At 43.0% G+C, this 24,028-nt stretch overlaps 1 protein-coding gene across 1 annotated transcript; it reads right to left on the bottom strand.

Annotated features, from left to right (window-relative positions):
- Positions 1-474: 474 nt before the first annotated feature.
- On the bottom strand, positions 475-1,119 carry LOC138929963 (protein MIX23-like). Its single transcript, XM_070289611.1, has one exon. It carries the CDS (start codon positions 1,117-1,119, stop codon positions 697-699), a length of 423 nt encoding a protein of 140 aa, XP_070145712.1. The 3' UTR covers positions 475-696.
- Positions 1,120-24,028: the final 22,909 nt, after the last annotated feature.

Here is a 24,028-nt window from a genome sequence, read left to right as displayed (position 1 = left end):
TCACTTTCTCTAATTTGTCTTCTTTTACTGAGGAATTTTTCACAAAAGTCCATCCATATTGTTGCAAATAGCAAATTTTCATTCTTTTTTGTGACTGAGTAATATCCTATTGTGTGTGTGTGTGTGTGTGTGTGTGTGTGTGTGTGTGCATGCAGCTGTGTATACAATCAGTCAGTTTAGTCGGTCAGTCATGTCCGACTCTTTCTGACCCCATGAATTGCAGCACGCCAGGCCTCCTTGTCCATCACCATCTCCCAGAGTTCACTCAGACTCATGTCCATCGAGTCAGTGATGCCATCCACCCATCTCATCCTCGGTCGTCCCCTTCTCCTCCTGCCCCCAATCCCTCCCAGCATCAGAGTCTTTTCCAATGAGTCAACTCTTCACATGAGGTGGCCAAAGTACTGGAGTTTCAGCTTTAGCATCATTCCTTCTTTTTTTTTTTTGTCAGAAAATTATTTTAATAGTTACAAAACTTTTTTTTTTTTACAGAATCAGTATAAAATAGCAGTTGATTTCTCCATAATTATCAGAATTATTTATATGTGAGGTCTTGGCTAAGTGGGGCTGAAATCAAAAAAAGGTCTTGGACTGTTGGCTCAGAAATCTTCCTGGGAAGCCCACCACGTTGATGTCTGTCATGCTTGACTCTTTATGAGATGACCTGGTCCATCTTAAAAAAAAAAAAGTATCTTTTTATTCATTCTTTGGAGGCTTGAAGTGAATTCGGCAGCGTTCATTAAACACCTTCCAGCTCCTGTCATTTACCACTTCTTCAACATTCAGCTCTGACTGCATCCATTTCAACTTTGTCTGTTCTTTTCTAAGTTGCTTTAATAACGTTAAATCATCCAAATTATTTTCTCTCTCTTCTCGGAGCTGTTTTACTACTGATGAGGTCTGAGCTATACAGTTTTTTATGACTCTGTCCCTACTAGCGTGGGCCTCCATCAATGACTCGTAAAGTTGTTTACAGGTTTGGCTGGCATCAATTTTCCCTGCAAAGGAAGCTGTTGGAACCGTAGTGTTTAATTCATGTACTATTCTGTCATCAATCGTCCTCATCACCTTGAGTAATTCCTGGAACTCGGCGAACTCCTCACAGTTCACCAGCATCATTCCTTCTAAAGAAATCCCAGGGTAGATCTCCTTCAGAATGGACTGGTTGGATCTCCTTGCAGTCCAAGGGACTCTCAAGAGTCTTCTCCAACACAACAGTTCAAAAGCTTCAATTCTTCGGTGCTCAGCCTTCTTCACAGTCCAACTCTCACATCCATACATGACCACAGGAAAAACCATAGCCTTGACTAGACAGACCTTAGTCAGCAAAATAATGTCTCTGCTTCTGAATATGCTATCTAGGTTGGTCATAACTTTTCTTCCAGGGAGTAGGCATCTTTTAATTTCATGGCTGCCATCACCATCAGCAGTGATTTTGGAGCCCACAAAAATACTGATACTGTTTCCATTGTTCCCCCATCTATATTTCCCATGAAGTGATGGGACCGGATGCCATGATCTTTGTTTTCTGAATATTGAGCTTTAGGCCAACTTTTTCACTCTCCACTTTCATTTTCATCAAGAGGCTTTTTGTTCCTCTTCACTTTCTGCCATAAGGGTGGTGTCATCTGCATATCTGAGGTGATTGATATTTCTCCCGGCAATCTTGATTCCAACTTGTGTTTCTTCCAGTCCAGCGTTTCTCATGATGTACCCTGCATAAAAGTTAAAGAAGCAGAGTGACAATATACAGCCTTGACGCATTCCTTTTTCTACTTGGAACCAGTCTGGTGTTCCATGTCCAGTTCTAACTGTTGCTTCCAGGCCTGCATACAGATTTCTCAAGAGGCAGGTCAGGTGGTCTGGTATTCCCATGACTTTCAGAATTTTCCACAGTTTACTGTGATCCACATAGTCAAAGGCTTTAGCATAGTCAATAAAGCAGAAACAGATGTTTTCCTGGAAATCTCTTGCTTTTTCGATGATCCAGCCTATGTTGGCAATTTGATCTCTGGTTCCTCTGCCTTTTCTAAAACCAGCTTGAACACCAGGAAGTTCATGGTTCTCATATTGTTGAAGCCTGGCTTGGAGAAATTTGAGAATTACTTTACTAGCATGTGAGAAGAGTGCAATTGTGTGGTAGTTTGAGCATTCTTTGGCATTGCCTTTTTTTTGAGTTTGGAATGAAAACTGCCCTTTCCCAGTCCTGTGGCCACTGCTGAGTTTTCCAAATTTGCTGGCATATTGAGGGCAGCACTTTAGCAGCATCAACTTTCAGGATTTGAAATAGCTCCCTTGGAATTCTATCACCTCCACTAGCTTTGTTCATAGCGATGCTTTCCAAAGCCCACTTAACTTCACATTCCAGGATGTCTGGCTCTAGATGAGTGATCACATCATCATGATGATCCGGCTCGTGAAGATCTTTTTTGTACAGTTCTTCTGTGCATTCTTGCCACCTCTTCTTAATATCTTCTGCTTCTGATAGGTCCAGACCATTTCTGTCCTTTATCGAGTCTATCTTTGCATGAAATGTTCCCTTGGTATCTCTAATTTTCTTGAAGAGATCTCTAGTCTTTCCCATTCTGTTCTTTTCCTCTATTTCTTTGCATTGATCGCCGAAGAAGGCTTTCTTATCTCTTCTTACTATTCTTTGGAACTCTGCATTCAGATGCTTGTATCTTTCTTTTTCTCCTTTGCTTTTTGTTTCTCTTCTTTTCACAGCTATTTGTAACCCTCCCCAGACAGCCATTTTGCTTTTTTGCATTTCTTTTCCATGGGGATTGTCTTGATCCCTGTCTCCTGTACAATGTCATGAACCTCATTCCTTAGTTCATCAGGCACTCTATCTATCAGATCTAGGCCCTTAAGTCTATTTCTCACTTCCACTGTTTAATCATAAGGGATTGGATTTAGGTCATACCTGAATGGTCTAGCGGTTTTCCCTACTTTCTTCAATTTAAGTCTGAATTTGGTAATAAGAATTTCATGATCTGAGCCACAGTCAGCTCCCGGTCTTGTTTTTGTTTACTGTATAGAACTTCTCCATGTTTGGCTGCAAAGAATATAATCAATCTGATTTTGGTGTTGACCATCTGGTGATGTCCATGTGTAGAGTCTTCTCTTGTGTTGTTGGAAGAGGGTATTTGCTATGACCAGTGCATTTTCTTGGCAAAACTCTACTAGTCTTTGCCTGCTTCATTCTGCATTCCACGGCCAAATTTGTCTGTTACTCCAGGTGTTTCTTGACTTCCTACTTTTGCATTCCATTCCCCTATAATGAAAAGGACATCTTTTTTGGGTGTTAGTTCTAAAAGCTCTTGTAGGTCTTTATAGAACCATTCAACTTCAGCTTCTTCAGCATTACTGGTTGGGGCATAGAGTTGGTTTACTCTGATATTGAATGGTTTGCCTTGGAAACGAACAGAGATCATTCTGTCATTTTTGAGATTGCATCTAAGTACCACATTTTGGACTCTTTTGTTGACCATGATGGCTACTCCATTTCATCTGAGGGATCCCTGCCCACAGTAGGAGATATAATGGTCATCTGAGTTAAATTCACCCATTCCAGTCCATTTTAGTTCGCTGATTCCTAGAATGTCGACATTCACCCTTGCCATCTCTTGTTTGACCACTTCCAATTTGCCTTGATTCATGGACCTGACATCCCAGGTTCCTATGCAATGTTGCTCTTTACAGCATTGGACTTTGTTTCTATCACCAGTCACATCCACAGCTGGATATTGTTTTTCTTTGGCTCCATCCCTTCTTTCTTTCTGGAGTTATTTCTCCACTGATCTCCAGTAGCATATTGGACACCTGATGACCTGGGGAGTTCCTCATTCAGTATCCTATCATTTTGCCTTTTCCTACTGTTCATGGGGTTCTCAAGGCAAGAATACTGAAATGGTTTGCCATTCCCTTCTCCAGTGGACCACATTGTGTCGGACCTCTCCACAATGACCCACTCGTCTTGGGTTGCCCCGCGGGCATGGATTGGTTTCATTGAGGTAGAGAAAACAGTGGTCCTAGTGTGATTAGATTGACCAGTTTTCTGTGAGTATGGTTTCAGTGTGTCTGCTGTCTGATGCCCTGTTGTAACACCTACCATCTTACTTGGGTTTCTCTTACCTTGGGCGTGGGGTATCTCTTCACAGCTGCTCCAGCAAAGCACAGCTGCTGGTCCTTACCTTGGACAAAGGGTATGTCCTCACTGCCGCCCTTCCTGACCTTCAACATGGGATAGCTCCCCTAGGCCCTCCTGCACCTGCGCAGCCACCACTCTTTGGACATGGGTTGATCTTCCCAGCCATCACCCCTGGGCTTGGATGTGGGGTGGCTCCTCCTGGTCCCCGACCCTGGCCTTGGACATGGGGTTGCTCCTCCTGGCCCCGCCCCTGACCTCGGACGTGAGATGGCTCCTCTCGGGCATTCCTGTGCCATCGCAGCCTGGCACTCTTGGCTGCTGCCCCTGACCTCGGACGTGGTATAGCTCCTCTTGGCCGCACCAGCCGTTTGCGCTGAGTGCGCCGGCTGTCACAGCCGATACTGCTTCTTTATTCATTTATCTGTTGATAAGCATTTGGTTTGCTTTCATATCTTGGCTAGTGTCTTAACTAGTGGAATTCTTCCTCTCCCACAAATTCTTTCTTCTTTTCTATTTAGAGAAGATCCTCTAACATTTATTTCAGGGTTAGTTTATTACTGATGAACTCGTAATTTTTGCTTGTCTGAGAAGCACTTTATCTCTCATTTCTGAATGATAATCTTACTGGGTAGATATTCAGGTTGTAAGTATTTCTGTTTCAACACTTTAAATATCAACATAAAATGCCACTCACTCTGGCCTGCAAGGTTTCTATACAAAATTTAGCATATAGCCTTACAGGGTTTCCCTTTTATGTAATTCTGTGATTTATCTTGCTGCCTTTAGAATCTTCTCTTTATTTCTAACTCCTGTCATTTTAATTATACTGTGTCGTAGTGTGGGTTTGTTTTGGTTTATTTTGTTTGGTACCTTGTGTGATTTCTGTACTATCTTCTGGTTTGGGAAGTTTTCAGCCATAATTTCATCAAATAAAATTTACCATCTTTTCTCTCTTTTGTTTTTTTCAGACACCTATAATATGAATACTGATAAGGTTAATGTTATCCATAGGTCTCTTAAACTCTTGTCATTTTTTTTTGGGGGGGGGGAGGTTTCTTTTAGCTATTCTGATTGGTGATTTCCATTATTATTCACGCCTGTGTTATTGTCAGGTCTGCTGCTAATTCTAGTTTGTTTTTAATTTCTGTTAATGTATTCTTCAGCATTGTCTGGTACTTTTTTATATTTTCTGGTTCCTTGTTAGTATTTTCACTGTGTTTGCCTATTTTTTCTAGTTCAGTTAGCACTATTATTACTAATTCTCTGACTCTTTACCTAGTTAATTATTTATCTGTTATTTAGTTGTTTGGTCAGATGTTCAAACTGCAGCACAATTGCACTCATCTCACATGCTAGTAAAGTAATTCTTAAAATTCTCCAAACCAGGCTTCAGCAATATGTGAACCGTGAACTTCCAGATGTTCAAGCTGGTTTTAGAAAAGGCAAAGGAATCAGAGATCAAATTGCCAACATCTGCTGGATCATTGAAAAAGCAAGAGAGTTCCAAAAAAAGGTCTATTTCTGCTTTATTGACTACATCAAAGCCTTTGACTGTGTAGATCACAATGAACTGTGGAAAATTCTAAAAGAGATGGGAATACGAGACCACCTGACCTGCATCTTGAGAAACCCCTATGCAGGTCAGGAAGCAATAGTAGAACTGGACATTGAACAACAGTCTGGTTCCAAATAGAAAAAGGAGTACGTCAAGGCTGTATATAGTCATCCTACTAATTTAACTTATATGCAGAGTACATCATGAGAAACGCTGGGCTGGAGGAAGTGCAAACTGGAATCAAGATTTCTGGGCGAAATATCAATAACCTCAGATATGCAGATGACACCACCCTTATGGCAGAAAGTGAAGAAGAACTATAGAGCCTCTTCATGAAAGTGAAAAAGAGAGTTAAAAAGTTGGCTTAAAGCTCAACATTCAGAAAAAAAAAAAAAAAGATCATGGCATCTGGTCCCATCACTTTGAAAGGTTGTTGTTGAATCACAACACAAGGATTCTTGGCCCTGAAGGAGAAGAATTCAATCTGGGGCCATAGACAAGGATTGATCGCTCAGAGCTTTTGTTTAATAAAGTTTTATTAAAATATAAAGGAGATAGAGAAAGCTTCTGACATAGACATCAGAAGGGGGCAGAAGAGTACACCCTTGTTAGTGTTAGCAATGAAGTTATATACTCTCCAATGAATCCAAAGAATGTCTGGAGGTTGTAAAGACCTCACCAGACCTACTCCCATAATTTACATTTTAAGATAACAGAATTAGCCAGAAGGTTTAATCCAGAGAATGTCCTCAGGCAGAATACATTGTTGTTATATAATCCTTGTAAAGAGCAGGTCTACTCCCATAATTTACAGAATTAGCCAGAAGGTTTAATCCAGAGACTGTCCTCAGGCAGGATACATTATTATTATATAATCCTAAGGAATGTAGAGAAGGAAAAAAGTTTGTCCTTTCTTTCTCCTTGAGAATTCCAGACCCCTCTCTCCTTGGGGACCCCTAGACCTCTTAATAATCTGCCTAAGAAATGACTCCCTCACTACCCCCTTTTTCTTTTAGGAGAATTATGTTGCCTAGGGAAAAAAGGCGTCATTTTTTTCCCATAACTGCTTCCAAGCTGAGAAGGGGGATTGTCCCTAAATTGGCGAGGCACCATATTCTCCTAATCCTCATATTGAGGATATCTGATCCAGGGGCCCCAAATAGAAGTTGGAGAAAGTTGCAGCAGTAGCAGGACTTTGAGCAACCATTTGTAACTTAAAAGCTTTCATGCAGCTAGAAACAAATCCAGTTATACAGTTACAGATGCAGGGCAACATAGTCATTAAAACAAGTTAGAAATCAAAATTAAAAGTGACATTATGTCCGTATTTAAAGGACAAAGTGTTGCACCAGTCCATTTTAGGGTTGGTAGATGTCATCAGATGAAGAAGAGGCATTGTATGTGATTGTTTTTGAAGGTATTCACAGACTTGGAGAAAGTTTTTTCCTTGAAGTGGAGATGTCCACCACGGGAATCCTTCCACTGATGAAGAGGGGAGTACTCCACAGACCCAGCATTTAGACTGATTGTGGAATGAGTGTAGGAGTGAGCCCAGGACAGGAAGGCATTGTCTTGAAAATCAAACAGCAGACTTAGGATATTTGGAGTCAGCAGAAGTAAGCTCACATAGGTTATCAGGCCCATCTGAAAAGTACAAAGTCAGAGCATAGAGAGTAAAGACATAAAAAGATGTCACTTAGTTCTGGTCAGGGTGCCACCTCTTAACTCAAGTATGACGTACCCACGAATCAATTTCTGGCACTTTGACAGCTGTGGGAGAAGAAAGAATAACCTGGTAAGGGCCTTCCCAGAGGGGCTCGAGGGATGGGCCCCCAGATCCCAATGTTTTTATGAGGATGTCAGCTCCTGGCTCAAATAGAGACTTGCTTGACTCAGAGTCGGGGTCAGGAGTTGTCTACTGGAATTCTGTTAATGCCTGTTGAAAAGCTGAGAGCCGAGTTACATAACTCGTTAATTCCAAAGCTTCAGGGTCTATAATGATGTCTGTATGTAAGAAAGGCCTTCCATAAATACATTCAAAGGTGGACAGTCCCTCCTTTTTTGGGGCAGTTCGAGCCCTCACTAAAGCTATGGGTAGGACTTTAATCCGATTGTCCTGCGTATCTTGAGTTAATTTGTGCAGATTTCTTTTGATAATGTCATTAGCTTTTTCAACCTCTCCTGAGGATTGGTGTTTCCAGGAACAGTGTAAGTGATATTCTGGAGCACTAAGCGCAGGTGGCTGTGAGAGCTGGTGCACTAAGCGCAGGCGGCTATGAGAGCCAGCGCACTAAGCACAGCCGAGAGGAGCTACCCCAGGTCTGAGGTCAGGGGCAGTGGCCTAGAGTGCCAGGCTGCGACAGTGCAGTAACAGCCGAGAGGAGCTACCCCGTGTCCGAGGTAAGGGGCGGCAGCCGAGAGGAGCTATCCCACGTCCGAGGTCAGTGGCAGCTGGGAGGAGCTACCCCATGTCCGAGGTCAGGAGCAGTGGCCGGGAGGAGACACCCCACGTCCAAGGTCAGGGGCGGCGGCCAAGAGGAGGTACCCCAAGTCCGAGGTCAGTGGCGGCCAGGAGGAGACACCCTGCATCCAAGGTCAGGGCAGCAGCTGAGAGGAACTACCCCTTGTCCATGTCAGTGGTGGCTGGGAGAAGCCACCTCACATCTGAGGCCAGGGGCAGTGACCCTGAGAAGCCACCCCGAGCCCGAGGCCAGGGGCGGCAGCTGGGAGGAGCCACCCACGCCCAAGGTCAGGGCTGGTGGCCAGGAGGAGCAACCCGAGGATCGATGCCTGAGCAGGCACAGGAGGGCCTAGAGGAGCCATCCATGTTGAAGGTCAGGAATGGTAGCGGGAGGAGATACCGCTCGTCCAAGGTAAGGAGCAGCGGCTGTGCTTTGCTGGAGTAGCCGTGAAGAGATATCCCATACCCAAGGTAAGAGAAACCCAAGTAAGATGGTAGGTGTTACAACAGGGCAGCAGAGGGCAACACACGGAAACCATACTCACAGAAAACTAGTCAATCTAATCACACTAGGACCACAGCCTTGTCTAACTCAATGAAACCAAGTCATGACTGTGGGGCAATGCAAGATGGGCAGATCATGGTGTAGAGATCTGACAGAGTACGGTCCACTGGAGAAGGGAATGGCAAGCCACTTCAGTATTCTTGCCTTGAGAACCCCATGAACAGTAGGAAAAGGCAAAATGATAGGATACCAAAAGAGGAACTCTCCAGGTCATTAGGTGTCCAATATGCTACTGGAGATCAGTGGAGAAATAACTCCAGAAAGAATGAAGGGATGGAGACAAAGCAAAACAATACCCAGTTGTGGATGTGACTGGTGATAGAAGCAAGGTCCGATGCCGTAAAGAGCAATATTGCATAGGAACCTGGAATGTCAGGTCCATGAATCACGGCAAATTGGAAGTGGTCAAACAGGAGATGGCAAGGGTGAATGTCGACATTCTAGGAATCAGCGAACTAAAATGGACTGGAATGGGTGAATTTAACTCAGATGACCATTATATCTACTACCGTGGGCAGGAATCCATCAGAAGAAATGGAGTAGCCATCATGGAAGAGTCCGAAATGCAGTACTTGGATGAAATCTCAAAAACGACAGAATGATCTCTGTTCGTCTCCAAGGCAAACCATTCAATATCACAGTTATCCAAGTCTATGCCCAAACCAGGAATGCTGAAGAAACTGAAGTTGAACGGTTTTATGAAGACCTACAAGACCTTTTAGAATTAACACGCAAAAAAGATGTCCTTTTCATTATAGGGGAATGGAATGCAAAAGTAGGAAGTCAAGAAACACCTGGAGTAACAGACAAATTTGGCCGTGGAATGCAGAATGAAGCAGGGCAATGACTAGCAGAGTTTTGCCAAGAAAATGCACCGGTCATAGCGAAAACCCTCCTCCAACAACACAAGAGAAGACTCTACACATGGACATCACCAGATGGTCAACACCAAAATCAGATTGATTATATTCTTTGCAGCCAAACATGGAGAAGCTCTAACAGTCAACAAAAACAAGACCAGGAGATGACTGTGGCTCAGATCATGAAATTCTTATTACCAAATTCAGACTTAAATTGAAGAAAGTAGGGAAAACCGCTAGACCATTCAGGTATGACCTAAATCCAATCCCTTATGATTAAACAGTGGAAGTGAGAAATAGATTTAAGGGCCTAGATCTGATAGAGTGCCTGATGAACTAAGGAATGAGGTTTGTGACATTGTACAGGAGACAGGGATCAAGACCATCCCCATGGAAAAGAAATGCAAAAAAGCAAAATGGCTGTCTGGGGAGGGTTACAAATAGCTGTGAAAAGAAGAGAAGCAAAAAGCAAAGGAGAAAAGGAAAGATATAAGCATCTGAATGCAGAGTTCCAAAGAATAGTAAGAAGAGATAAGAAAGCCTTCTTCAGCGATCAATGCAAAGAAATAGAGGACAAGAACAGAATGGGAAAGACTAGAGATCTCTTCAAGAAAATTAGAGATACCAAAGGAACATTTTATGCAAAGATGGGCTCGATAAAGAACAGAAATGGTCTGGACCTATCAGAAGCAGAAGATATTAAGAAGAGGTGGCAAGAATACACAGAAGAGCTATACAAAAAAGATCTTCACAACCCAGATAATCATGATGATGTGATCACTCATCTAGAGCCAGACATCTTGGAAAGTGAAGTCAACTGGGCCTTAGAAAGCATCACTACTAACAAAGCTAGTGGAGGTGATGGAATTCCAGTTGAGCTGTTTCAAATCCTGAAAGATGATGCTGTGAAAGTGTTGCACTCAATATGCCAGCAAGTTTGGAAAAATCAGCAGTGGCCACAGGACTAGGAAAGGGCAGTTTTCATTCCAATTCCAAAGAAAGGCAATGCCAATGAATGCTCAAAGTATCACACAATTGCACTCATCTCACATGCTAGTAAAGTAATGCTCAAAATCCTCCAAGCCAGGCTTCAGCAATACCTGAACCATGGACTCCCTGATGTTCAAGCTGGTTTTAGAAAAGGCAGAGGAACCAGATATCAAGTTGCCAACATATGCTAGGTCATCGAAAAAGGAAGAGAGTTCCCTAAAAACATCTGTTTCTGCTTTATTGACTAAGCCAAATTCTTTGACTGTGTGGATCACAATAAACTGTGGAAAATTCTGAAAGACATGGAAATAGCAGACCACTTAGCCTGCTTCTTGAGAAATCTGTATTCAGGTCAAGAAGCAACAGTTAGAACTGGACATGGAACACCAGACTGGTTCCAAATAGGCAAAGGAGTACATCAAGGCTGTATATTGTCACCCTGCAAATTTAACTTATATGCAGAGTACATCATGAGAAACGCTGGACTGGAAAAAACACAAGGTGGAATCAAGATGCCGGGAGAAATATCAATAACCTCAGATATGCAGATGACACCACCCTTATGGCAGAAAGTGAAGAGAAGCTAAAAAGCCTCTTGATGAAAGTGAAAGAGGAGAGCGAAAAAGTTGGCTTAAAGCTCAACATTCAGAAAACGAAGATCATGGCATCCGGTCCCATCACTTCATGGGAAATAGATGGGGAAACAGTAGAAGCAGTGTCAGACTTTATTTTTTTGGGCTCCAAAATCACTGCAGATTGTGACTGCAGCCATGAAATTAAAAGATGCTTATTCCTTGGAAGAAAAGTTATGACCAACATAGATTGTATATTCAAAAGCAGAGACATTACTTTGCTGACTACGGTCTGTCTAGTCAAGGCTATGGTTTTTCCCGTGGTCATGTATGGATGTGAGAGTTGGACTGTGAAGAAGGCTGAACGCCAAAGAATTGATGCGTTTGAACTGTGGTGTTGGAGAAGACTCTTGAGAGTCCCTTGGACTGCAAGGAGATCCAACCAGTCCATTCTGAAGGAGATAAGCCCTGGGATTTCTTTGGAAGGAATGATGCTAAAACTGAAACTCCAGTACTTTGGCCACCTCATGTGAAGAGTTGACTCCTTGGAAAAGACTCTGATGCTGGGAGTGATTGGGGCCAGGAGGAAAAGGGGACGACAGAGGATGAGATGGCTGGATGGCATCACGGACTTGATGGACGTGAGTCTGAATGAACTCCGGGAGATGGTGATGGGAGGGAGGCCTGGCATGCTGCGATTCATGGGGTCACAAAGAATCGGACACGACTGAGCGACTGAACTGAACTGAACTGAGAGCTTTAGATACCCCCTGAGTTACAGCAGCTTTAATTTATTTTTATTTTTACTTTATTTTAATTTACAATACTGTATTGGTTTTGCCATACATTGACATGAATCCACCACGGGTGTACATGCGTTCCCAAACATGAACCCCCCTCCCACCTCCCTCCCTATAACATCTCTCTAATGCGGAGCCTTTATCACTCTGAAGGCTCTTGGCAGGCCAAACCTGGGGATAATTTCATAGATTAAAATCTTTATAACCTCCTTCGCCTGTTCACCAAGACAGGGAAAAGCCTCAATCCATTCAGTAAAAGTATCTACCCAAACTTGTAAGCAAGAATATCCAGTAGCTTTTGGCATATCAGTAAAATCAATTTCCCAGTCCCCCCCAGGATACTTCCCACTTCGTTGTAATCCAGATTATGCTAGCTTTTTAGTCTTTGGGTTATTTTTCTGGCAAATCTGACACCTTTTGATAATATTCTTTAAAGTTTTCATTACATTTTCACCTTCCAACAAACAAGAAGCCATTTGGTAAGTACTCTATGCACCCAAATGAAAACTCTGATGTAAACCCTTAAGAATTTCCCATTAAGCATTTTCAGGAATTATTAATCGTCCATCCTCAGACTGTAACCATCCTTTATCAGTAATCTTTGTTCCTCTTTTCTCATATATTTCTAATTCTTCCTCAGTATATTGTGGTTTTTCCTGTTCCACAGGATCTGTCCAGATCAAAGGCATCTGCAGTGAAGGGGTTTCATAAAGTGCTGCTTTTCTGGCTTGACAGTCAGCCAGCTGATTACCTTAGGCTACTTTACTCCTATCCCTGCTGTGCCCTTTGCAAAGCATAACAGCTACTTCTTTAGGACAATATATAGCAGTTAAAATTCTCTTGATCTCTCTGAAATGCTTAATAGGTGCTCCTGTTGCCCTTTTTAAACTGTCTTTCTTTCCATATTGCAGCATGAGCATGTAAAGTCAAATAAGCATACTTAGAATCCATGTAGATATTTACCCGCTGCTGTTTGCTTAACTCTAGAGCTTGGGTCAGAGCCACAGGCTCCGCTAACTGAGCACTGGTTCCCTGGGGGAGAGATTTTGCTTCCAAAACCTGTTCAGCAGTCACCAGGACATAACCTACTTTACGCTTTCCATCTCGAACAAAAGAACTGCCATCTGTAAATATTTCCATGTCAGGATTGTCTAATGGGGTATCCATTAGATCTTCCCGAGCTGCATAGTTTAAAGTTAGGAATTGAGAACAATCGTGATCAGGTGTTTCATTTTCCTTCTCAGGACGGAAAGTAGCAGGATTTAAATTTCCACAAACTTTAAGCTTAGTTATTGGTCCTTCTAACAATAATGACTGATATTTAAGAAACCTACTGTCTGTCATCCAAATATTAACCTTAGAATTTAATATTCCACTCACATCATGAGAAGTCAATACAGTAAAGTTTTGTCCATTAGTTATTTTTAAAGTTTCAGGTTCTAAGAAAGCCGCTGCCCCAAGTACTCATAGGCAGTGGGGCCACCCATGTGAAATTACATCTAATTCTCTGCTTAGATAAGCAATAGATGCTGGTGAGGCCCTCAGGGTTGTGTCAAAACTCCCAAGGCCATACCTTTCCTTTCAGTGACAAACAAATTAAATTCTGACCCTGTGGGCAAGCTCAGAGCTGGAGCTTGCAGGAGAGCAGTCTGAAGAACCTTAAAAGCCTTTTGAGTTTCTGGAGACCAAACCAGTTTGTCAGTTTGGGCCTGTTGAGTTTCAGCTATAAGTTTATATAAAGGCCGGGCAAGTTCCCCATAACCTGGAATCCAAATGCGACAGTAACCTGTGATTCCCCAAAATCCTCTCAATTGTCTTAAAGTCATAGGTAGCGGATGATTTAGTATAGGCTTAATTCTCTCAGGGCCTATGGCCCTAGTCCCTTCTGATATGATTAGGCCCAGATACCTAACCAATTGTTGACGAAGCTGAGCCTTTTCTCTTGATGCCTTGTAATCAGTCTGCCAGAAAGTTTAAGAAATCTTGTGAGGCTCGCAAACAAGCTTCCTCTGTCTCAGCACAGAGCAAAATATCATCTACATATTGTAACACCACTGCTTCAGAGCTATTAAAATTTTGTAGATCCTGTGACAAACTTTGTCCAAATAAGTGAGGACTGTCACGAAATCCCTGAGGCAAAACTGTACAGGTTAACTGAGAAGCTGGCTGCGTAGGGTCTTCAAAGGCAAATAGAAATTGACTTTCCTCCGCCAAAAGCACTGAATAGAAGGCATCTTTTAAATCAATTACTGAGAAATATTTGGCTTGTTCAGGAATTTCAGACAATAGAGTATAAGGATTAGGCACCACAGGGTGTAAAGATACTACAGCCTCATTTATTATTTGTAAATCTTGAACTAGTCTCCATTTACCATTTGATTTCTTTATACCCAAAATAGGAGTGTTGCAAGGACTGTTACAGGGAATTAATAGTCCCTGTTCCTTTAAATTTTTGATGATGGGTTTTAACCCTTCCTTAACCTCAGGTTTCAGTTCATACTGCTTCTTATGTGGAAATAAGTGTGGGTCTTTGAGCTTGACAACTACAGGAATAGCATTTTGTGCTCGACCCACAGATTTTCTTTCAGTCCATACTCTAGTATTTACATTTTGTTCAACTAGAGAGAGAGAAAGGGAGGGCTCCATGCTGGCGACGGAATGAAACACCAACACTGCAGAGTGGTTTGAATCTTTCTACTTTAACCCCCTGATTCTTACAGCTGCTTTATTTTATATCCCTTGCACAACAATCTACAGGGCAAGTTGCCAAGCACTATGATTCAGTGACTATACAGTGTGCAGATGCAGGGCAAGATAACCTTTACCTTGACTTATTTACTGCAGCTAAGACTTTGTTTTGGGGAACTTCCTTATCAACTTAGAATCCATTTTGTCCCTGGGTCTGTTCCTTTTGAGGAATCAGACAAACATCCTTGTGTGCAAGAAATGTTCTTTTCCCACGGGAACAAACAGAGGATTCTTAGCTGAACATCTCGTTTGCAAGAATGTTCAGCCCTGGTTGCAAGCACTTCTCAACCTTCCTTATACCTTGTTCCCTACATCTCCCCCTTTCTTTTCTTGTAGGTGCTGAATGAGCGCTTGAATAGGCAAAGCTTCTTCTTTCAATTGTTTCCCTTTTCACCAGCGCTGGTAGACTATAAAAGCAATAAAACATAAAGCAACAATTAACAAAGTATTTACAAAGGATGTTGTTAACAACGTAGATACATGCCCTAAAGGATTAAGGTTATCTAATCCTTCTTGAAGACTCTTCAGTATATCAGAACCAAGAATATCAGGCAGCGTCTTACTAAAAGTTGACAATATAGTTTGTTCCAATTCTATAATTTTAGCAGTTAAATTTTGGTGTCCCACCAAAGACCTTTTCATTTTTTCCCAACCCTCACTCATATTAAAGGGAACAGGGGTTACACATAGGTGAGATGAGTTCCAATCACATTTTAACACACTTTGTAGCTAACACAGTAACTTGATCTCCTAACCAGGAAACAGTGTGTTGTAAATTTAATACATCAGTAGCCAATTGAGAGTCCAAATCATGCTGTTGTTGCCACAATAAATGAGCATCCTTATGCCACTCCCTGACAAAATCAGCAGTCTGGATGCCCTGATGCAAAGCAAGACCTGCTACAGTTGCTGTTGCTGTTACTGAAGCCACGGCAAGAATTGATGTGATGACAATGCCAAGCATTCTTCGGAATCGATGGAGAAGAGTTTGTACAGCATTCACAAGATGAGTGACAGCAAGCGTCCGACCGAGGTCGAGTAAGTTTAACAGGCAACCAGAGTTCAGTCCGTGCTTTCACAATGACCAAAGAGTAATTACTGGAATGGACCATCTTGTTTTCAACATTTTTCCACCAGGAACGGTTTATACATTGAATCAAGTTACAATCAGAACATGATATAACTCCCAAAATTTCATTCCAAATCCATTGCCCATACAGTAAAGAATAAGGAAATTTTATATATGCTGTAGCAGAGTAAGATTTATTAATATGCAAATGAACTTGAAATGGCCATCTAGGATCATTAATATTTAAAGTAAAGTTTCCCGTCCATATAGTAAGGTTACCTGACACTGCACATGATTATACACTGGAATAGTAAAAGCAAATTTATTTTTATCTTTTATTTGCAAAGGAATAATAAAAAAACAATCCTTCAAATCTAAAACCATCAAAGACCAATTCTGTGGAATCAAGGCAGGAGAAGGGAGACCTAATTGCAAAGCTCCCATAGGTTCTATACATTTGTTAACTTTCCTTAAATCAGTCAACATTCTCCATTTACCAGATTTTTTCTTAATGACAAAAATAGGAGAATTCCAAGGAGAGGTGGAAGGTTTGATATGGCCAGACTGAAGCTGTTTTTCTACCAATTGTTCTAAAGCCTCGAGCTTCACTTTTGGAAGCGGCCACTGCTCAACCCATTTAGGGACATCAGTTAACCATTTCAATGGGAGAGCTCGAAGAATCTGAGCAGTGGCTACAAGTTTTCCAACGAGATGGTGAGCGTTGTTCCTGAAGAAAATAAAAGATCCCTTCCCCAGATATTAATAGGTATATTAACAATGTAAAAATAAATAAATACTTTCTTTCCATTAGACAATTGGCATGACAAAGGTTGAGCGCTTCTCCACACATCTGCTATAGATCCTAAGCCTGTTAAAACAAGAGGACTTTTTTCTTTTTTCCAGTCATTAGGCCACTGCTGGAGAGAAATAACCGAAACATCTGCTCCTGTATCCACTAATCTTCCAAACTGTTTATCTTCAATAATCAGTGACATTAAAGGATGAGAGTCATTAATAAGCATTTCCCAAAATATACTTTGTCCCGTACTTCCAAAACCATTGACTTTCTCTCCCTACCTCAGCCTTGTCAGCAGCTACTGGAAATAGGGATGCGTAAGGTGGTGTAGAAGGGTTAACAGCCTTGGAAGTTCATTTTTTATTTAATAAAACCTTCCAAAAGGCAGCAGTCATTGCCTCTACAGAATCTGAATCCTCCCCAGAACTCACATCTCTATCTGTCTCAGTGGATGAATCTGTACTATCATCCGGAGGTTTGGGCGGAGGCCGAGATAAAGCCCCCCTTGACCTTCGTCTTCCTTCTCCTCACTCATAGGCACATCCTCATACAGGGGATCTTCCTTCTTAAGAGAACATGAGACGGCCTCACTATCAGCAGCCATTAATTTTAAAGCCTGTGTTATAGCGCTACATAGAGTCCACAGCCTTAAAGGAATCACATTTCCTTTTTGATGCTGCCTTCTTAAATCCTTCTGCACCACTTTCCATTCCTTCAAATTCAGCTGTACTTCTGTTTGATATTGAAATCAATAGCAATGCTGCTCTATAAGACAGAACAACTCACTCAAGCGGCGAGTAGACGTTTTAATTCCTATAGAATGCAGGAGTCCCTTAACCAGCTCCATATATTGTGACTTTAAAGACGGGGAATTCCCCAAGGTCTTTTCTTTTTCTTTTCTCTTTTTTCTGTTCTTTTTCTCTTATTTTTCTTTTCCCTGAAAGTCCCCCTTTCAGCGTTTCGCCCCGGGGTGCTTACCCTTTCGGTTCCGTTGTGCCCCGCGCTGGGCACCAGATGCTGGCAATGGAATGAAACATCAACACTGCAGAGTGGTTTGAATCTTTTTACTTTAAGCCCCTGATTCTTACAGCTGCTTTATTTTATATCCCTTGCACAACAATCTACAGGGCAAGTTGCCAAGCACTATGATTCAGTGACTATACAGTGTGCAGATGCAGGGCAAGATAACCTTTACCTTGACTTATTTACTGCAGCTAAGACTTTGTTTTGGGGAACTTCCTTATCAACTTAGAATCCATTTTGTCCCTGGGTCTGTTCCTTTTGAGGAATCAGACAAACATCCTTGTGTGCAAGAAATGTTCTTTTCCCACGGGAACAAACAGAGGATTCTTAGCTGAACATCTCGTTTGCAAGAATGTTCAGCCCTGGTTGAGAGTCTCGTTTGCCAGCACTTCTCAACCTTCCTTATACCTTGTTCCCTACAGCTCCATATTCATGAAAATAGAAGCATAGACCTTGCTCACTATATCCCTCCCCAAAAGGGGTGAGGGAGATTCTGGCACAATCAGAAACTCGTGTGAAAATAGCACAGAATCCCAGTTGCAAGATAAAGAATAACTGAAATAATACCTTTTGGCTCATCCAGACAGTCCCATTACAGAAGCAGATGGGGAAGAATGTGGGCCAGGGGCTTCAGTAAGCACAGAGTAAGTTGCCCCAGTATCTAAAAGGAAATCGATGGATTGGCCCCCCACAATTATTAATACCTGGGGTTCCTCAGGTATAATTAGGACGGGAGCTTGTGTGGGGACCCCCGGGCACCTTCAGGCCTGATTTTGAGAGTCTGACCCCGGAGACCTACACCTCTTAGAGCAGTCTCTCTTCCAGTGTGGTCCTTTGTAGACTGGACATGGAGCCAGGGGCGGCATAGATGCGTGAGGACAATCTCGCTTAAGGTGCCCCTCCTTTCCACAGTAATAGCAAGCCCATCCCTTTTCACCTGGGTCCCTCTGGGCATCTTTCTCAGGCTGTTCAAGGATGTTTTTCATAGCCATTGCAAAGGCTTCCACCTTTTCCTTTGTCTTTTTTTGCCTTTCTTCTTTTCCTTATATTCCCTACCATAATAGACTGTCTGAGCCAGTTGTAACAGAGTATCTAAAGACTGATTTGGTCCATACACCCGTTTTTGTAGCTTATGGTGAATATCTGGAGCCGACTGAGTGAGAAATCTATCTTTTAAGATTACTTTTCCTTCTTCACTTTTGGGATCAATCTCAGTGAATCTGCAAAGGGCTTCTCTTAGTCTATCTAGGAGTTTACCAGGAGCTTCTTTCTCCTCCTGTTCTATGCCTGCCAATTTGCTATAGTTTATAGGCTTAGAACACACCTGCCTGAGTCCTTCAAGAATACATCTGACAAAATGATCCCATCTTCCTTTAGCTGTGTTGTAGTCCCAGTCTGGTTCTATAGTTGGGACTGCCTGATTCCCAGTGGGGAGGGCCGCTATCTCATCCTCCCTCTTCCCTACTGATTCATTACCAAGCCATTCATCTCCATAAGCAACTGCTTTTCCCAAAACTTGAGTCTTTGAGTAGGGAGTCAGCATTTGTCCCAAGATATACATCACATCCTTTCAAGTAAGGTCATAAAGCAGAGTAACACCTTTAAAAGCTCTAATATATTTTTCTCGGTCCTCTAAATAGTCTCCCAGATCCTCCTTGATTCTTTGTATTTCTTGATAAGAAAAAGGCTTATTAACTCTCATAGACTGATTATTTCTCCCAGTGAGTGTTTCATGAAGAGGCAACACCTTGTGTGGTTGTTCCTGTCTGGCTGCTCTGTGCATATGATCCCAGGGATAGACTTTAGAAACCTGTTTTTCTTTTTCTCTTTGTCTCCTGTCCTCCATCTCATCTCTTACTTTGATGGTCTGAGTTTCTACTGAAACCAGAGTAGTCTGAGGTCATACTGAGACAGGAGTTGTTTGGACCTCCACGTGGGCAGTTTAAATCTCAGTTTGGATTTCCACTGAGACCAAAACAGTTTGAATCTCAGTTTGGGTTTCCACTGAGACAAAGGCAACCCTTCTGAGGGGGGTTCTCTGGTTTTCAATTTGCTCCGTGTGGAGCCCCAGGTATGGGGGCAAAGTAGGAGAACAGGAGGGAGCTGCAGGTTTCATACCCAAATCTATACCCTTAGGACATAAGTCTGGCATATTTCTCAGAGAGAAAAAGGGCAACACATATGCTACTTCTACCCACTTCCCTGTTCCTTACAGAACTGGTCTAATTGTAAAACAGTATTACACTTAAGAGACTTTCCAATGGGCCACCTTTTGCAGTCCTCCAATGGATACCGTGGCCATGCAGTATCACATAGGAAGACCAGGTGTGTCTTCTTTAAGCCCTGGGGATCAAATTTATCCCAGTTTTTCAGGATACAGTTCAAAGGAGTGAGGCTGGAATTGTTAGCTCCCATCTGAAAGAGAGAGAAAAAAGCGACCAGTGCCATTTTCTACCAGAGGTGTCCCTCGCTGCTGTAGATGTGGGTGTAGACAGACTTTACACCAAAAACTTTTCCTTCCTGGTCGGACTTAGTCTGTCCCTTACTGATGCAGGCGCCATCTTTGACCCTCTCGGTTCTACCACCGAGTTGAGGTGGGGATGTACCAGGGGTAGACCTGATAGCATCTCTACCTGACATCCAGCTCTTCAACTTTAACCTTTCTTGTCTCTGATGCCACCTGGGGTGCAATCAAAGTAACCTTCCGGAATGCCTCCCAAGCTAAGACCACTGGGCGAAACACTGGTCACCTGAGTGCCTGTGCACGACCCTGAGTATATTCCTGACCACAATAAGACTGGTACGAACATAAAGCAGAGATGTTCTTTTCAAGCATCACCACACCAGTATAAGAGCCTCCTCTGGTCCACTAAGAGCCAGCATTACCAAAGGAAAAAACCCATTTCAGTCCCAATCTGAGTAACCTTTGACCTCAGAGATGTTCTTGGGGCTAGAGCTCCATCTAGCTTCTGAACTTCTGATTCCTAGTGAGGCTAGGCGCTTTCTTGACTACCAATCCAAGTTTGGGACCTAAGTCACAGTACACAGTAACAGTATAGATCACAAGTCCCTTGAAAATCTATGATCTGATAGAGTAGGTTAGTAGTTCTAATTCCCAAGGAGTTATGAAATGGTCAAAGAGACCGAAAAGTTTGACTGAGAAAGGAGAGTTCAGTCCACATGTTTTGCCCATTTCTGGTCAGTTCCCAAAGGAGACATTGGGTGCCTCTTGGCATTGGCAGGTCAGTATAAACTCCCAACAGGTTTCTGCCATAAGCTGTATGAGATCACCGTGGAACCGCAGAGCAGGGCTCCTTACTTGGTTCATGCAGGACATGTCATTCATTCACACAAGCACACCGTAGAGTTAGTAAAGCACAGCAGAAAACGTGTTCGCTAAGAGAACAAAGAACTAGAGCTACAAGCATCCTTACCTTGTCCTGAAGGATCCCAGACGAGCCCCCAAGATGAAAGGTGGTTGTTGAATCATGACGCAGGGATTCTTGGCCCCGAAGGAGAAGAATTCAATCCGGGGCCAGAGACAAGGCTTGATCGCTCAGAGCTTTTGTGTAATAAAGTTTTATTAAAGTATAAAGGAGATAGAGAAATCTTCTGACATAGACATCAGAAGGGGGCAGAAAGAGTACCCCCTTGTTAGTGTTAGCAATGAAGTTATATACTCTCCAGTGAATCCAAAGAATGTCTGGAGGTTGTAAAGACCTCACCAGACCTACTCCCATAATTTACATTTTAAGATGACAGAATTAGCCAGAGGGTTTAATCCAGAGACTGTCCTCAGGCAGAATACATTATTGTTATATAATCCTTGTAAAGAGCAGGTCTACTCCCATAATTTACTGAATTAGCCAGGTTTAATCCAGAGACTGTCCTCAGGCAGGATACATTATTATTATATAATCCTAAGGAATGTAGAGAAGGAAAAAAAAATGTTTGTCCTTTCTTCTTCCTTGAGAATTCGAGACCCCTCTCTCCTTGGGGACCCCTAGACTTCTTATCAACCTGCCTAGCAAAGGACTCTTTCAACTAGGGGAACTAGATGGGGAAACTGGAAACAGTGGCTGACTTTATTTTTCTGGGCTCCAAAATCACTGCAGATGGTGATTGCAGCCATGGAATTAGAGGAAGCTTACTTCTTGGAAGGAGAGGTATGAGTAACCTAGACAGCATATTGAAAAGCAGAGACTCTGTGGGAGAGGGAGTGGGTGGAATGATTTGGGAGGATGGCATTGAAACATGCATAATATCATATATGAAATGAATCATCAATCCAAGTTCAGTGCATGATACAGGATGCTTGGGGCTGGTGCATTGGGATGACCCAGAGGGATGGTACGGGGAGGGAGGTGGGAGGGGTGTTCAGGATGGGGAATACATGTACACCTGTGGCAGATACATGTTCATGTATGGTAAAACCAGTACAATATTGTAAAGTAATTAGCCTCCAATTAAAATAAATAAATTTATATTAAAAATAAAATAAAAAGCAGAGACATTACTTTGCCAACCAAGGTCTGTCTAGTTAAGGCTGTGGTTTTCCAGTGGTCATGTATGGATGTGAGAGTTGGACTGTGAAGATAGCTGAGCGCCAAAGAACTGATGCTTTTGAACTGTGGTGTTGTAGAAGACTCTTAACAGTCCCTTGGACTGAAAGGAAATCCAACCAGTCCATCCTAAAGGATATCAGTCCTGGGTGTTCATTGGAAAGAGTGATGTTGAAACTGAAACTCCAATAATTTGACCACTGAATGAGAATAGCTGACTCATTGGAAAAGACCCTAATGCTGGGAAAGATTGAGGGCAGGAAGAGAAGGGGAAGACAGAGGATGAGATGGTTAGATGGCATCACCAACTCAATGGACATGGGTTTGGGTGGATCCCAGGAGTTGGTGATGGACAGGGAGGCCTGGCGTGCTGTGGTTCATGGTGTCACAAAGAATCAGACACGACTGCCTGAATGAACTGACTTTCTCTCAGTCTTTCAATGGAGACCAGTCATTTGGTCTTCCCATTTTTCTCTGCCTTTCTGAATTTAAGTGCATCAATTATCTATTATGGTCTTGAAGGGGTGATCTTGTGGGGGAGCATCACTGTACAGTCTGTACCATATTCAGCAGGGGGTGGGGGTGGGGTGCGGCTGGATTTGATGGACCACAAGTCACATCTTTCCTTAGGGTGTGCCAGCAGCTATCGCCTGGGAAGTTCAGCAGTGCCAGTTCTGAAGCAAGATGTGAGGCAGAGACTTCCTTTTTTCTCAGTGGCTTTCCCTGTCCTACTGGGGGCAGGGTGGGGTCCCAAGTTTCTGGAGCAGAAGCCCTCAATGTCAGGCCAGATCTGGCTGTGTTCCCTCAAGTATCTATGCTCCCTTCTCCAGCACTGCAACCCTTGCCACAGAGGGACAAGAGGAGCATGTTCTGGTTAGAAAAAAAAAGGAGCAAATCTACAGGCTGACTGCTTACAGAGGTCCAGGCTACCTCCAACTTGCCATCTGTGCCAGCATCAGCAATAGCGTTTCCTGCCCTGCTTAAACATAGCTTTTGGGCTGAGACCTCTTGGTCCCTCACAGCTGATCACTTCCCTCAGCCTCTGCTATCCCTGCCCTGTTGAAGAGGGGGTGCTATTGGGAAGGTGAGGCCCTCATGGGCTCTGGGCACATACTGGGTCATCTGTTGTGGCAGTCTGGCCTCCATCAGAGATCAGGACTTCTCCAGATACGCTGCCTATGTAAGTGCCCTCCATGAGCATGGCCCTGGCCCTCCCACTCAGATGCCGCCCTGGGCCAGATGCACCTCTGTTTCCCACATTCCAGCTCTCTGCCTCATCATGGCAGCCCCTGCTCCAGTGCAGATCGGCCACACGAAGTAAGCAGGGCATGTGTAGGGGTGGACAGTTGTGGGGAAAACAGGCATCCACAACTGCGGTCTCAATCTGTTCTCTTCACTGTGGCTTGGGAGCAAGCCCCAGAGCACATGCTCCTGGAGGGGGTGTCCAGGCTTCCCACAGACCTCCTGTTAGTCCACATGGCCTTGCAACCAGCTAAGGGTGTTTCTCTTCCCTGTGTCAGACCCCAGGACTTGTGTGTCCAATATATGGCTCAAACCACTCACCCCCAGGGCATATCTCTAACCATGTAATGTCCCTTATATCCTGAGTCCTCTCCCATGGGCACAGGTCAGGACTTGAATGATCCTTTTCCCTCCCTACCCTATTCCCCATGGATCTTTCTTTGAGAGTAGGTTTAGGAATTTTTCTGCATTTTTTGATTAGTTTTTTGAGCTCATTGTTCTACATGTTGATGTATTCTTTTTTTTAAATTCGAGTGTATTTGATATACCATGTTGTATTTCAGGTGTACAGCAAAGTGTGTCAGCTTTACATATACGTGTATTCGGGCTTCCCACTTAGCTCAGTTGTTAAAGAA

Source organism: Ovis canadensis, chromosome X (assembly GCF_042477335.2).
Source record: "Ovis canadensis isolate MfBH-ARS-UI-01 breed Bighorn chromosome X, ARS-UI_OviCan_v2, whole genome shotgun sequence".
Lineage (NCBI taxonomy): Eukaryota > Metazoa > Chordata > Mammalia > Artiodactyla > Bovidae > Ovis > Ovis canadensis.
This window is presented reverse-complemented; position numbering and strand designations above follow the sequence as displayed.